A 17,597-nucleotide genomic window follows, 5' to 3' on the forward strand; every position below is an offset into this window, starting at 1 on the left:
CTGTGAGCGCACCTTTCTACTCTAGAGAGCTGTCATCACTGTGATGCGCGCTTGAATGAACTGCGAGATAACTCAGAACTCGTACACACACGCACTCTGTCTCTGCCATACAGTAGTTATGTTGTTTTAGCGCGACGTGGGTATATACACGGGCGAGGATGAAAAGCATGTTAGACTACTTTTAATACATAAATTAACGTTCTGTCGGGTCCCGTGTATTCTCGAGAATGATAATAATAATAATGCAGGACCTCTTCAGATTATATTATCAACGACAGACAGTGAGAAACACAACCCCCCCCCCCCCTCTCGCGCTGAAGATTATGCATATTAGATCACTCAGTGATTAACACCTATGCGCTGTTTGTGTGTGCGCGCGTGCATGTACGTGACGCGTTGTAGTTTTGGGGAATAGAGGGATAATTTAGAACTATACAATTTAGCAAGAATTAAACATATTTACAAGTCGTATTACGTTTAGCAAGTAAGGAGACATATATATTACATCTCAAAGCACTAGAAAATTTAATTTTTCTATTTTTACCGATTTCTGAAAAGCGCGACTTCCTGAGCATTTCTGAGAGATTCTAAATCCCTTTGTTCTCCGCCGACGGGTTCAAACAGGCCCTTGGACTCTCAAGGGCTTGTCGGCGAGGCTATTGAGCTGCAATCTGTTAATAAAGTTTTAAATCAATCAATCAATGCCGTTAGGAAATCAGGATTTCTGCTATCGACACCTGCTGTCTTTTCAACTGAAGCGGCCGCGCGCAATTATCCTGAGTCTCAAGTCTGGTTCGAATGAACGAGACTGAATCAGCGTTCGACATCGGGTTAATTGAATCTGGATAATGGGACTCTTGATCGACTTAGTTGAACCAGGTACGGGGAATAGGGCCCAGGTCACTTCCTATATTTGGTCTTGCGTTTGGTCCGATGAAGCGAACCAAGACCTACGTTTTCAGGCGGACCAGAGTTTGCGTGTTTGGTCCACACCAGAGTTCGACTGAGCATTCACACCACCCCAAAAAAAGCAGACTATCTGAGGAAACTAACTCTGGTCCGATTGTCCGGACCAAACAGCTCTGGTGTGAAAGCACCCTTAGTCAACTAAATGTCTGAGCATTTTAGTCTTAGTCAGTGTTAGTCTTGATTTAGTCTTTTTTGTTTTTGTCTAGATTTAGTCGCAGAAAACTGATGATTTGTGTCTAGTTTTCGCTAATGAAAAAAGGGCATTTTTATATTGTAAATAATGCAATTCTATTTATTAACTCATTCAGAGCCACGCCCCTTTGACCATATTAGGGCTAGCGTGCCAGTAAGGAAGTCAATGGGAGGTCGGGGAAATTTGCGAACGCCTAAACTATATCTTAAATTATGGCTATGGGTCTAAAACACCCCTCGCTTATCAATGACTTGCTTGCAGTCAACATGTACGAAACGGATTGTTTTTTCATTGGTACATTTCCGTTTTATACCGTTTTGAATACGAGTATAGTTTTGGAGATTTTGGAGAATTCCAGATAAATTCCACGATAATAGCCCTTTACTGGAATACACAAAACACGTTGTCATTTTTCGGCTGATTTATGAATCGTTTTCAAATAAACGCTAGATTATCGATAGTATATGTGTACTTATGCACGCTAGAGAAGCGGGCTGAAAAATCTATTATCCATGCCGTGGTTAGCGCTAACGTTACGCACACACACACACACTCGCTGCGATGGCGGAGAAAAAAACATCTGATTAACCCAAGACTGGTAAAATAGAGTCCTTACCTCACATCAGATGTTCTGCAAAAAGATTAATCCAATTCCTGATCGCCATTCCAAATATTGATTGCGTTTATTGATCCAACGTTATAGCACCAAAACACATAATCGACGCTGCTCCCAGTGGGGGGACTCAATGCAATAGTATCCAGCTGCATGCCCGAGAAGTAAAACCTAGACCGGACTTATTTTTTTGATGCACAGTCCCACCCAATCCAATCCAATGATGTGCAATACCATCCGGGAGACGATAGGCGGCGGTATTTGCCCTTTTCGAGCTCAGACCCATTCCCAATGAAAACGTCAGGCTGGATGGATGAAAAATGAATGGATAGTGCTAATAAAAGAAATAACGATTAAAACCAGAGTTTTCTCTGGTTTTCTCGGGTATTGGCACTCAACGCATGGCGAGTTAACCCGACTAATCTCGTGGTTGGCACTGAATGGGTTAAGTATAGTCTAGCCAAAACCCTATCAGCTGATTCACAATAAGTTCAGTAGAAGGCTAGAAGCCCTATAGTAACCAAACATTCCTTGAAATGGTCAATAGATTCAGAAATAGTCAGACATGGAATGTAACATATTCTGATTTAAATAGCTTTTTAAATTTTTTTTTACCAACAAAGCAACATTAGGATAGTGTAAATACACAGTACACACTGATTGCAATTCTCACTGGGACCTACTGTACAAATTTCACACACGTCACACACACAATCCCATTTTGTCCGTCGAGTACAACCGTAGATCGCTGACGTCACTTTAAACTTAAAACTTAAAATGGCGGCCCCCATCAGAGCATTCGGCTAACAACATTAGCTTAGCGAACCTGCCACCGCACCGCACTTCTATGTGCATAAAGTGTGGTAACAAAATATCACAGCCCCCCGTTCTAACTACTGAGCATGTACCCAACATTATATGAAAAATAAAGTCATTACGATGTTTTAGTGCACTTCAAGCGCTAAAGGGATTCATTAACAACTTATACTAGTAGTAGGGTCCATCTCACTCTGTGTTAGTACTCATCTGTGTCTTTTCTTTTCATACCAACATTACCTTTTTAAGTGAACGTGGTCTTGTCCTTGTATCCATGTGTAATGTTAATAGTAGTGGTGGGTGTACACAGACGAAGGAGTATCTACGGGGGAAAGCAAGCCTGTGTCTGGGATATAGGTCCCAGGCTATTAGCTCTTCTCGCAGCCTAGCCATCCTCTCAGCCTCCGTCGTCTTAAATGCTATGTTCTTTTGGTAGAACTGTTCGGCTGCCGCAGGAGTGTTGAGAGAGTAACAGATTCTGTTCATGGTTATTGGTATAAGCTGTAGTCACGAGATACCTGGGACGTGGTTTTTAGCCTCACCTAGCTTGGCTTTTAGTGGGACATAAACGGTGGGGAGCAATAGCTATCGATTAGCCGGAAACGGAAATGCTGAAATAATAATGTGAATTATTCTAAAAGTTATAATTATTTTGTCTCATCTTGTTTTAGTCAACATAAATGAAGAGAGAATTCGTCGTTTTTGTAAAGTAAATTTGTGTCCTCAGATGTAGTCAACGATCATGCATAAATAATTTAGTCACGTTAGTGTCACATGATCAACATTAACGTGACGTCACGTCTCGTTGTCGTCGGGGGGAAAAGCTTTGTTGACGAACATCTTTAGTCATAATTTTCGTTGGCAAAATTAACACTGCGTGGCAGTAGTATCTCCCTTCCTCCACATAGCCATGGGACGGGGATGATATCTGCCACAATATATATATATATATTTACTCTTACCATATATATATATCCACATCTGTCTGTACATACCTGTAATAATTTTTATATATCTGTAGATTCTATATCTGTACATATCCCTTAGCTACTCTTACTAGTTACGCTGCTGGCCAGTATGACTTACTACCATAGTGTCTTTATACCTGTATCACTGTACATATTAATACTACAACTATGTACATGCATCTGATTAGCACTACACTCAGTAGTACTAATATACCGGTATATATATTTTATACCCAGTTTAATCATCTGTACTCAGTTTTCAGGAGGTAGGTTGGTCGTCTGGTAATCAGAAGTTCGATTCCGGCTTCTCCTGGCAGCGTGTCGAAGTGCCCTTGAGCAAGACACTTAACCCCTAACTGCTCCCGATGAGCGCCTTGAATAAAAGTGCTATATAAATGCAGTTCAGTTATCATTTACAATTTAGTTTTCACTACCCATTTCCGGAGCAGGCTAGCATACATGTATGGACAGTATATACATACATACATACATACATACATACATACATACATACATACATACATACATATACATACATACATACATACATACATACATACATACATACATACATACATACATACATACATACATACATACATACATATGTATATACATACATAGGGGTAGATACCCTTTCTCAGGGGCTCTTAAGCAGTATTGGACTGAGGGAATGCACCAGCAACCATTTGATCACTGGTTGGGAGCCACTGGTGTACACGTTACCATGACAACATAACAACTGCTTCCCCACACATATTGTCTCTTTGTCTGCGTGAAGCTCACTGCTGAAAGATGTCTCTCTTTGCAGCTGTGTGTGTGTGTGTGATCTGCATGCTGACAGACAGGTACTGGGCTCTCTCTGTGGGATTAATAATTAGCAAGGCCTCCTACCCTCCACAGGGGTATCAGAGGAGGACACACACACACACACAAACACATATGTACAGACATTCATACAGTATGCACACAGAGATACACACACAAACACATATACATGTACAGACATTCATACAGTATGCACACAGAGATACACACACAAACACATATACATGTACAGACATTCATACAGTATGCACACAGAGATACACACACAAACACATATACATGTATAGACATTCATACAGTATGCGCACACACAGAGATACACACACACACACACACACAAACACATATACATGTACAGACATTCATACAGTATGCACACACACAGAGATACACACACACACAAACACATACATGTACAGACATGCATACAGTATGCACACACACAGAGATACACACACACACAAACATACATGTACAGACATTCATACAGTATGCACACACAGAGTAACACACACACACAAACACATATACATGTACAGACATTCATACAGTATGCACACACAGATACACACACAAAAACATATACATGTACAGACATTCATACAGTATGCACACACAGATACACACATAAACACATATACATGTACAGACATTCATACAGTATACACACACAGATACACACACACAAACACATATACATGTACAGACATTCATACAGTATACACACACAGATACACACACACACAAACACATATACATGTACAGACATTCATACAGTATACACACACAGATACACACACAAACACATATACATGTACAGACATTCATACAGTATACACACACAGAGTAACACACACACACAAACACATATACATGTACAGACATTCATACAGTATGCACACACACAGAGATACACACACACAAACAAATATACATGTACAGACATTAATACAGTATGCACACACACAGATACACACACACACAAACACATATACATGTACAGACATTCATACAGTATGCACACACAGAGATTCACACACACAAACACATGTACAGACATTCATACAGTATGCACACAGAGATACACACACACACACACACACACACACACACACACACACACACACACACACACATAGATACTCACAAACACATTACAGACGCAGACATGTGCGCACACAAGCACACTCATTCTTTCATTCCTTCAATCTTTATTTATACGATAAATACAAGTAGTATGAGTAGTTAAACTCATTCACAGTGTCGTCGAGATGTTACATTCACAAGTGTCATAGTGCATTATAATATGTTTACAAGAAAATTGTAACACATCATGCAACATAGAGTGACCACTCACACACACACACACACACACACACACACACACACACACACACACACACATACACACGTACACAAACGTGGCACAACAGAAACTGACCCATAAACACACAGCCAGGTGTGTACGGGGCAGGCAGTGGCAGGTCGGTCTGTTGCCTAGCGATGGTGGGGTATGACGTACTGTAGCTGGGGGGGCAGGTAGAGGTTCCAGGAGGGGACAGGGGGCACAGGACAGTCTGAAAGGACCGGCGTTGTTCACCTGTCATAGAGGAAACCCACCCGTCAACACTTCTCCCACAATGACCGAAGAGGATGGAGGTGGGCGTGAATCTCATTCGGACGTCTCCGAGAGAGTCCGTCTTCAGCTGCCGTCTCTTCTCGAAGGACATTTTGGACTTAATGAGCCTATGTATTTTCCAGAACTAGTTGAAATGGCGAATTGGGAATTTAGACAGCCGAGGAAAGGTTCCAGTGTTGGTTGTAAAAACAGTCGATTATTAAGATAGTTTAAAGTCTCAGTGGAGATGTTTGAACAGTGTGTCTGAATTGGTAACTAATGACGATTGAGTAGTGAGTAACTAGTGTATAGCAGTTTATGACGTGTATATCCGAACAGGCCCCTGACAGACTAATTGTTTTCCTCTGTTTTGTGTTTAATGAGCCCTGGGAACGGCATTTGAGCATGTATTTGAACCGGTCCCTGGTTCTGGATCAGCCAATAACATGTTTTCTTTGAACAACTGACATTGTGATAGTCGGTTATCAACTATATACAATGTATCTGAATGTTCCCCAGGCTGATTAATTGATCAATTATTTTCTCTGTGTTTTTATTTTTGCAGTTGAAGCTGTCTCCAAGACATTTGGGAAATTCAGAGAACGTCTCTCTGTCGCCCCAGCACAGGACGTAAGTCCCTGAACACAACCACCATCTCTCTCTCTCTCTCTCTCTCTCTCTCTCTCTCTCTCTCTCTCTCTCTCTCTCTCTTACTCTCTATTTCTGTCACATTCTCATAACTCTCTCTATCCCTCTCTCTCTTACTGCCCCCCCCCCCCCCACTGTCTCTCTGACAACACACAGCGTAACTTGAGTCTACTGTGCATCAATCTGCCCCTGTTCTCTGTCTGCTGGGGGTCAGCTGTGTGTGTGTGTGTGTGTGTGTGTGTGTGTGTGTGTGTGTGTGTGTGTGTGTGTGTGTGTGTGTGTGTGTGTGTGTGTGTCTTCACCGGATTCATGCATTAATATTGTATTATCATGTGCTAGTAGTCCTCTTGCCTGAATAAGAACTAAAACAGAAACAGCTGAGAGATAGACTTTGAACTTTGAGTGTCAATCACCATCACAGCAAACAATCGCCTCTCTCTCTCTTTCTCTCTCTCTGTCTCTCTCTCTCTCTCTCTCTCTCCCTTTCTCTCATCCTCTCTCTTTCTTGTCTATTCTGCTCTCTCTATTCTTCTTCCTCTTCCTCCTCTCCTTCAGAGCTGCATCATGCAGGTGGAGTTCGCTAAGCCAGATGGAGGGGGCCTGGGCTTCGCTCTGATTGGTGGAACCAACGGGAGCATGCTCAGAGTGAAGGAGATCTGCTCAGGGGGCGTGGCCGAACAGGATGGGCGACTAAGAGTGGGAGATATTCTATTGGAGGTAATCTAGCTGTCAGTCATAGGGGCATAATGATAACTTTCTTTTGTCAATTGACCACAGTGGGAAGCGGATTCATTATTTCACTTTCCAATACAATTTTACCTGCAAAAGTAGTTTTTGGAATAGAAATTGATCGAAAATAAACTGATAGAGTGATTAATATAATTTACCTTTTTCAAACCCTGCTCTCTTTTCTTGATCCTCCAATTACAATTGTTGCTTCCCTGTCTGAGGTTGTGATTGGAAGATGACAATAGTAATTGGATTGGAGACCAGCCATAGTCGGTATTTACCAACAAGGTGGCTAAAGTTCGTTTTAATTCGCCTTAATTAGCTCTAATCCTCAACGATGGCACTGCTGTGTATTGTAGGTGAATGGTGTGATTGTATCTGGACTGAGCCACAGTAAGGTGATCGATATCCTACGTAAGGCTGAGGGGGACGTCCAGCTCACCATCTGCAGGGACATCGTGCCCCTCACCTATTCTGAGATGCCTGCTGAGTCCAACATGGCTGCTTATCCTGGAGACAACATGGCCGACAAAGCGGTTCCTGTCTCCAACCCTGAAGCTTGTTCCTCACCTGGTGTACAACCAGCCACGTTGAACAAGCCTGCTGAGCGTTCCTCTGGTAAGAGCTTTACCTGCTCTACCATACCATGTGATTACATTTCACCACACCATACGAATGGTAGCCTACTATACCACGGCTATCCCTGAACAATGGTATAGCGGCACTGTACCACTGTGTGTTTACATTTTTTTTTTAACTTTTTATAATAATTTTTTAAGAACAGTGGAAGCTTGGGGCCAGCTTAGAAACAGACGCTAATTGTCTAATACGTGACCTGTTCCTGTGTGTGTGTGTGTGTGTGTGTGTGTGTGTGTGTGTGTGTGTGTGTGTGTGTGTGTGTGTGTGTGTGTGTGTGTGTGTGTGTGTGTGTGTGTGTGTGTGTGTGTGTGTGTTCATGCGTGCATGTGTTTTTGTGGTCAACGTTAAACTATTGTGCAACCTTATTGTAACTGAGGGGTACAATTCCCTGACTGTATTGAGAGTATGGTATTATTAAACCACTACTTAGTTATGTACTTTAATTACTGGCCATACAGTACATGATATATCTGGTGAACACCCACACAAGAATACGGCAATGACAAAGAAAGTTCTAGTTAGAGGGATTTATTATTATTAGAGCAGCAACGGTAGGTTACAGATTGAGAATTATACTTGCGCTTGTAAGGCGAAGAACACTTAAAGTAGGTCAAGAGCGTAAATCCATGAGAATAGTAAGATGGGTATAACTGACGCCACCTGTAGCATAGTAATTACATAAGGCACACTCGTAGTCAGCTGGAGACACTAGGGGGTTCCCTCCGGTTGTAAGCCGGCAGGGTAGAGGAATGTTCGGGTGCAAAGTCTGGGTCAAAGCGGAATAACGAAGCTCCAGCTACGGGAGTCGGTACATGTACCCCTTGATCGGCAGACAAAGCAGCAGCTGTAATCCAAGTATGCTCGACAGCATGGATGAAAGCTAGCCAGCCTCTGGTCCTAGATGCGGGCTCGAGGGATGCTCCTCACGGGGGTAGATCCCACACGATAGTGGGGTAGACGGTTCTCTGCTCCAGCAGCCACGGTACCAAAGCAATATAATCCAGCCAGAAAGGGCTCTGCATTCGCCGGTGTAGGTTCTCCTGTGCACTATCCTTCACATTAAACTAGGTTGAACTTGACGTTACTTCACTAAACTATGACACTTTTACTATCTTATTCGCACATGTTATAAGTGCTCTATTTAGACGCAAAGAGGCCCACTTCACGGCACGTTGGATCGTGGTGAAGGCTTCAACTTTAGGATAAGACTACTGCTGTATCCACCTGCGACGTATTTATACGTAAGGTGAATAATCTAGTGCCAACCTCAGTTCTGTCTCGTATTACTGCGCAAACCTGGACATGTTGAGACATGCCTTGGCGTTGTCTTTGAACTTGCCATTGGGGGTATGGCCGTTGGCGCCTAGGGGTCGCTGTCCAATAGGAGAACGAATATTATGGTCTGGTTTGTACCTAGGTAAAGGGATATTCTGTGTATATATACAAAGAATATACAAGGGATATCAAACGATATACAAATATTATACAAGGGATCTCAAGTAATAAATATATATATTCGGTTTAATCTGACCCTTTGTAACACTTATACACTGTACTTAAATACACAACTTATTTGGACCTTACCCTTGTGTTTGCTATTTTATTGACATTTTAGATGCACATTTTTAAGATGCAGGACATTCCAGTAAATGGCTTTTCTTTATTGCAATAAAGCCCTGCTTACACTTTATCGTTGTGAGGGAAATTCACTTTGCGAGGCCAACATAGACAACTTATAAAGAAACAAATAAAGAACAAAGAGCTGAAACACATTGGAGTTTATTGTGGAGTTTTCTATGGATTTTCTTTTAATAAACAAACAAAACAAAACAATATATACAAAGTTTACAAAATGCCTCGTTATGACCAGTCCCATCAGTCTATTTAGGCTTATGGAGAGAGTTAACATTACTTTGCCCATACCTGCCATGCTGCTATGATGCCTGCATTTCCCCAAGGGGCTCAATGAAGGACTATCATTATCTGTACGCTGTATGACATATTCCATCCACCGTTACAGTATTGTTGCTGTTGTTCTTGTGTTGTCTTACAATTCACAATCAATCAGTAGTAGTGATTCATGTCAGCTGATGGATGGAATTCAAGTTTGTTTGTTTGTTTGTTTGTTTGTTTGTTTATTTAACCCAGAAGTTACCTCATTTCCTACTGCTGACAGAGAAGAAGATGCGTTCCTTACCACTAACCCTTACACCACACACCGCCTGGCTGTAGCAAAAGATCAGAATGCCATTGGACAGGTAACACACACAAACACACAAACACACAAACATATAACCATGTTATACTAATCAACTAAACACTAACTTACTAAACACACTAACAAAAAATACTAAAAACTCTCCCTACTTCTTCACTAATGTTCTTCCCCCGCTGATTAACCCCTTCACTCCCTCTCTCTCTCTGTTTCTCTTTCTCTCCCTGCCTCGCTCTCTGTCTCTCCTTCTATCTCCGTCTCTGTGTCTGTCTGCCTGTCTCTTTCTCTCTCCCTCACTCTCTGTCTCTCCTTCTCTCTCTGTCTCTGTGTCTGTCTGTCTGTCTGTCTCTCTCTCTCTCTCCCCCTATCTCTCTCTCTCTCTGTTTCCCTCTCTCGTCTCTATCTGTCTCTATCTCGCTCTCTCTTTGTCTCTGTCTATCTCTCTCTGTCTCTTTCTCTCTCTGTGTGTCTCTCTCTTTCCATATCTCTCTGTCTCTCCTTCTGTCTCTCTTTCTTTCTGTCTGTCTGTCTCTCTCTGTCTCTCCCGCTATGTATCTCTCTCCCTCTCTGTCTCTTTCTCTCTGTGTGTGTCTCTTTCCATCTCACTTTCCATCTCTCCATCTCTTTCTTTCCTTCTCTCTCTCTCTCTCTCTCTCTCTCTCTCTCTCTCTCTCTCTCTCTCTCTCTCTCTCTCTCTCTCTCTCTCTCTCTCTCTCTCTCTCTCTCTCTCTCTCTCTCTCTCATTCTCTCACTCTCTCTCTGTCTCCCTCTCTCTTGTCTCTCTCTATCTGTATCGCTCTATCTGTCTCTCTGTCTCTGTCTCTCTCTCTCTCTCTCTCTCTCTCTCTCTCTCTCTCTCTCTCTCTCTCTCTCTCTCTCTCTCTCTCTCTCTCTCTCTCTCTCTAGGAGAGCTGTAACAGCACTCCTTCCCATCAGGCTTGCTGCCCCTCCCTCAGTGTCACTGACATGTTGCATGGAGCTGCTGACAGGTACTGTCTGTCTGTCTGTCTGTCTGTCTGTCTGTCTGTCTGTCTGTCTGTCTGTCTGTCTGTCTGTCTGTCTGTCTGTCTGTATGTCTGTCTGTCTGTCTGTCTGTCTGTCTGTCTCTCTCTCTCTCTCTCTCTCTCTCTCTCTCTCTCTCTCTCTGTATCTCTCTCTGTTTGTCTCTCTCTGTCTCTCTCTCTGTCTGTCAGTCTGTCTGTCTCTCTCTGTCTCTCTGTCTGTCTGTATGGCTGTCTGTCTGTCTGTCTCTCTCTCTGTATCTCTGTCTGTCTCTCTCTCTGTCTGTCTCTCTCTCTCTCTCTCTGTATCTGTCTGTCTGTCTGTCTGTCTCTCTCTCTGTATCTCTCTCTGTCTGTCTCTATCTCTGTCTCTCTCTCTCTGTCTGTTTGTCTGTCTCTCTGTCTGTCTCTCTCTCTCTCTCTCTCTCTCTCTCTCTCTCTCTCTCTCTCTCTCTCTCTCTCTCTCTCTCTCTCTCTCTCTCTCTCTCTCTCTCTCCTATCTCTCACTGACATGTTGCATGGAGCTGCTAACAGGTACTAACAGACTCAGGGCGGTGTTATTGCACCCTTAACTGTGCAGGGTTTGCGGGCGGTATCTGCTCCGTCTTTGCAAGCTATCCACTAAAGGCCCATTATACTTACCGCGTCTGCGGGTGCACGTTGGTATGCGTGACGTAAATTGCTTACATTTCGTCAACGCTCTTGTCTGCACGGACGTCGCACGGGTGTGCCTGCCAGATTTTGTGACCACGCAGATACCCCCGTGGATATGCGCGCCAACTGCGCATGTGTCCAGCTGTCATAAAATAAGCACACGATGCTGACGCTTACAAACACCAAAAATGGACTATAAACAGAGCTGCGTGCGCAAGTATATTCGGGCCTTTAGGACATTGTGCGGATGAGATACTAGCGCAGACACGCCCATTATGTGTGCAGTTTGCTCCTGATCTGCTCCAGCGCAGTTTGCTCATGGAGCAGTCTTCTGCAGCGCTGTTGGCAAATATCAGGAAGGGGAAAAATAAACCCGAAATGATGCATAGACATAACAGTATTTTTCACCATTAGTATTCCGTTCATTTCGTATTTTAATTAGTTTACTGCGTAATGTATAGAGCTTGCTTAATTTGTATTTGCATGACCCATTGCATCCTTTGTTTTTGTCATCTTTTGTCATTTGTATGTGCTGCTTAATATAGCCTGTTACGATTCGGCATGACAGAAGAACCCAATATGCGGTTTGACAGGATAAAGGAGACAGTGGTTGCTCTTCTCAACGGTGTTCTTTTAATATTAGAACTCAAGGCAGGAGCAAGGCAGGGATATATACGATACAAAACAAAGGAGGCACAGCCGGGCTGGCTCTGGAACAAACATGGACTGATCACGAAAAACAAAGAGCACCAAACAAAGCTAACAAAACAAACAAGAAGAACAAGCTCACTGACTGGACAACAACTCACATGATAGAACATAGGCACGATACGGGAACAACACAGGGAACTGGAGGAAATGACACCACAAGGAAGTGAGGACAGACCCACCCTTAAATACAAAGACTAATTACAATGATTACTAATGGAAAACAGCTGGGGGAAGAAGGCACAAGAACTAATACAATAATCAACAATACTATAAGAGCAAAAACCAAAACACAACCAGAGAGGGGACCCACATCAAACAAGGGGAGGGAAAGTTAACAACAGTACACACCATGACACCACATTAATCATACTATTAATTATATTTAATACATTAGTCAACAATATGGTTACTGTGCTGGCCTGCACCGTCTGCGGGTGACCACTAGAGGGTGGTATGAGACCATTGTTCACATCATGTCTGTGGTGTTGACTCTCCCAAGCTTGAGCTGATCTGGGAGTGTGACAATAGCCTACATAAACAAATCTGTCTATTTAGCGATACTCCCATCAAAACGACAATCATGACGTTGCATTACTGCTGATCAGCATGCCTATCAGGTTAACTGGTGAAAAAAAGTGTACGTGGTAACATTAGCAGGCTATAATCTAATAGACTACTGTTAATGTATAGCGACGTGCACGGGCTGACTGCCTGCAGACCGGCTGTCAGAATGTTAATTTGGGATAAATAAATAATAATGGGTTTCTTTCTTTATTTTTGTTGTATTGTGCTTGTGCATGATGACATACATAATCAAATGTCCAATCTAATTGTTCTATTCATGCAAATATCTGAAGCATTTTTATTAAGGTGACTAACCTCTCAAGCACTCATTGCTTTGTTCACTCGTACTAATTTGTCATGTTATTCAATATAGGCAGTGTCCTGAAATAACTTCATATATCAGTAGTGCCGAATATCTCAATTCTCCGCTTGAAATAATTTATCAAAATGTCCAATCTAACTAATTGAATTTGCTCATAATAGCCTACTGCTGAATAACATGGACAAATACATTATAAATTATAAATTTTTACAATTTAATAGTGCTGAATCTTTATACCGAATTAAGCACTGTGCCAGTGAAGATATTTTATAATTAACGAATATTTTGAGTGAGCAAGTTGTATTTAATGTTTAGTTAGGATAATAGCCTGCATTATCATACTCCAGAATAAACTTTTCATTGACCGGTTTCCAGTGTCTACTCCTCATGGACCCGACGAAACTTTATAAATTAAACGTTTATTCTGGAGCTTAAGAGTGTGCGGTGGTACAATTGGAACGTGAGTGCAGTCAATAATGATAATAATAATAATAAATGGATTTATATAGCACCTTTCATACAAGGATTGCAGTTCAAAGTGCTTTATATAATGAATACATAATAAAACAAGTAGCAAATAAAAGTTGCATCATGATGCAAAATCAATCAATAACGCCAACAACATTGGGAAAGCCGACAACGTTAAATAAAAAATACGGTTGCATGGGATCTCTGGGTGGCTGGCTCAATATCATCCTTGATATTTCATCCAGTAGATAAAGGATTGCTTGAGCTGGCAACCTGTGTCTCCGGATGATTTCGGTCTCACTTAAATAAAAAAGGTGATATTCTCCTTCGAAATATTCTTTCACGGGCACGCCTGGCATTACAATGCCTGTGTCTGCCAACAATTACTGCTGCCATGACGCTGGCAGTGACGCTGGCATGATACACCTTTATAGCGCTTAGGGCTTTGCGCTTAGTTACCACCATGTCTGTGAAGACGGTAGTTGCGTTGCGTTAACTGCTCAGTGCAATTTGCGCCGGGCTTTGTGGATTGGGAGCGGCTTTGGACGAGGCTCATTTGCATAGAAAGGGGACATGTTCCGCCCATATTACCTCATTTAAATACGCGCTAATTGCACCGGACGCAATGCTGATGGAACTCGGTTACCACCTGTTGCGCGTCCTCTGTGGATAGCAAACTGTGTTTCAGCACTTGTGGATTCCGCCCTCAGACTCACTAACTCTGCTTATTTCACCAAAGAGGACATAGCTTTTTGTTTTGTTTTGTTGACAATAGTGTCACACCCGAAAGGTGGTGTCTAGATCCCATTGGGTAATGGGTTAAAACGTTATTCCTTTCTCTCAATGCTGAGTTTCTTTTTTATCCGGAACATCCACTCCACAAACCTTTCTTGGACACTTGTATTTTATTTTTTTATTATTTTTTAAACAAACATATAAACAAACATGACAACACACGATAAGATATACAAGCATTAATTGTCAGGGCACATCCAATGAGATCACCTTTTGGTTAGTTGTTTTATATAAGATATACCCATAATACCTGTTATCTAAAAAAAAAACCTACACACATATGCTCAGCTCGAACCCCCCCCTCCCGGACCCCACCTTGAGAAGTACCTCCACTATCCCTCGCACCTAACCAGACACTACCATTATAAGCTAGCTTTTATTCTCTCCACCACTTCTAACCACATTGACATTTTGGATTCATTGAGACCCAGATTTCTTGCTGTAGATATTTCTTTCTTGGACACTTGGAAGTTTTTTCCTATTCCACTCCATCCCACTATTGTTCCCCTCTTCTTTTCCACTCCGAATTCTGGTAAACTAACCAGTCATTACTGGTTGACAACTTGACATGACACATCACTACCCGTCGTGGGAACGTCTACACAGACACTACTCCAGTATACTGAGACCTACACAGAGGTCTTAATCAACATTGTGTAAACTAATTTGGCTTAAATGTAACATATGTTCATTTTTATATGTAAAAGTTGTGCCCTGCAGCTTTAAGGTCAAGCTTAAGATCAGGGTTGAGGTCAGGGTTAAGGTCAGGGTTAGGGGTTGATGGTTAGTTTAGGGTTAAGGTAAGGGATCGGTTCATAAACAGGTTTTAACACTTTGAGTGCCAGGAGGGGGCGCCAGAAATAGCGCTTGAGTGCCAGCGCCAATGAGAGGGCGAGCACATTTGCGAACGCATAAACTATATCTTAAATTATGCCTATGTGTCTAATACGCCTGCCGCTTATCAATGACTTGTTTGCAGTCAACATTGTCGGATTGTTTTTTAATCGTTACATTTCCGTTTTATACCATTTTGAAAAACACTTGTTTTTTTAACTTCCAAAAAAAAAAGATTCTGCAGGAATCACGCTTTACTGGAATACACAAAAACACGTTGTCATTTTTCGGCCTATTTATGAATCGTTTTCAAATAAACGCTAGATTATCGATAGTATATGTGTACTTATGCACGTTAGAGAAGCGGGCTGAAAAATCGATTATCTTATTTCCTGATCAGCACACACACTCACAGCCACACACACACATATGGGACACGCTGAGATATAGGTGAAAAGAGCTCTAATTATCACAAGACTGGTCAAATAGATTCCTTACCTCAAATCAGATGTTCTCCAAAAAGATTATTCCAATTCCTGATCGCAATTCCAAATATCGATCGCGTTTATTGATCCAACGCTGGGTACTGGAAAAACCGATTCCACGCTGTTCTGAGGGTCGGCGAAGACTGCAATCGGCTCGGATTACATGCCTTACAAGTAAAATGTGGATTCCGGACTTTCTTTTCCCCATGCGTTTTCATTCAATCCAATCCAAAGGGTGCATGACCATCCGGCAGATGATAGGGGCGGTATTTTCCCTGTTCAAACTCAGACAGAGTCCCAGTGGTAACGTGAGGTTAGATTGATGAAAAATGAATGGAAATCGATAATAAAAAAAATTACGATTAAATAACGAGATTTCTCGTTCCTGGCACTCAACGCATGGCATGAACTAACTAGATTTCGTGTGGCTGGCACTCAAAGTGTTAAGGTGAGAATCATGAGGAGTTACTGCTTTACTGCTTGGTCAAGAGGTGATGTCTGCCATCAAAACGACCTTCCCGGCAATAGAATCTAGACACATTACCACCCACCCACAATCTGCTCTCTTCTGTTCTCTGTTCTCCCCTCCTCCTTTTTTGGCAGTTGGCACCAATCCTCTTTGATGAATGGTATTTCTGTCATTCATCACGGTATTGTGACCAATCTAATGTGCTCTATACCCTGAGTTTTCATATTAAACCTTGTACTTTATTTCTATTTCTATAACAAACCCACTTCAAAAAATCACCCAAAGTTCTTACATCACAGTAGTTTTATGTCACCTGAAGTAAATCCGCTTGTGTTGCTGACTGTGGGAGTTATCTGTCCTTAACCACAAGGAGGCAGCAGAGAGTAAGAAATAAATCAGAAAAAAACCTGCCTTGTTTCAGCCCTCAGGCTGCTCAGTAATGACATCAATAACCCCATCAGATATATGTAGTTTAACAACTAAGAAGTGTAATAATATTGTCCAATGCAACACCCTGTTGTTTTCCCAAAGTAGTATGAGGGTATTATGCAATGCGATACCTTAGCCTTTTGTCTATACTGCATTTTAGGTGGAAAGGTCACAGGGAAAGGAAGCTCAGCCTTCCATGATTTCAGCCCCCCCTACCGAAGAGTAAAAATGGTCTGGTCTCACCCCTGCCCCTGCCCTGACCCCCCCCAGGAAACAAGTCGTGACCACCACGCTATTGGACCAACCGCCCAAGGGCGCTAGAACCAGCCAATCAGACGGCTGGAGCAGCGAGGAGGAAGACGACGACACCTTTGAGCCCAACGGTCAGGAAATGGCCTCACCCTTGCCAGGTATCTTTTCTTAGAATATCGGCTGTTTCAAAACTATTATCCACATTAATACTATTCAACTGCTATTCCATTTCACTTCATTTCAAACCTTTATTTCAACTCGTAAAACACTGAGATTACGCTTATTTACAGCGACAGCGATCTTACAATGCAAGACATTGTTTATCAGCAATATCATACATATAGCCGCGATAAATAAGAATAAACTATTTTAATAAA

General features: G+C 42.1%; 1 protein-coding gene across 1 annotated transcript in view; it reads left to right on the top strand.

Moving 5' to 3' along the window:
* Positions 1–17,597, top strand: part of ptpn20 (protein tyrosine phosphatase non-receptor type 20) — a gene marked incomplete at both ends in the record, with an annotated part of 317,069 nt that overhangs the window by 246,680 nt on the left and 52,792 nt on the right. The window contains 5 exons of the mRNA XM_084321867.1: positions 6,571–6,635; positions 7,209–7,370; positions 7,742–7,918; positions 11,143–11,225; positions 17,239–17,378. Of these exons, the coding sequence (XP_084177993.1) occupies positions 6,571–6,635; positions 7,209–7,370; positions 7,742–7,918; positions 11,143–11,225; positions 17,239–17,378 (627 nt within the window). The remainder of the gene's footprint in view (positions 1–6,570; positions 6,636–7,208; positions 7,371–7,741; positions 7,919–11,142; positions 11,226–17,238; positions 17,379–17,597) is intronic.

Source organism: Notolepis coatsorum (assembly GCF_963971535.1).
Source record: "Notolepis coatsorum genome assembly, chromosome: 9".
NCBI classification, from domain to species: Eukaryota; Metazoa; Chordata; class Actinopteri; order Aulopiformes; family Paralepididae; genus Notolepis; species Notolepis coatsorum.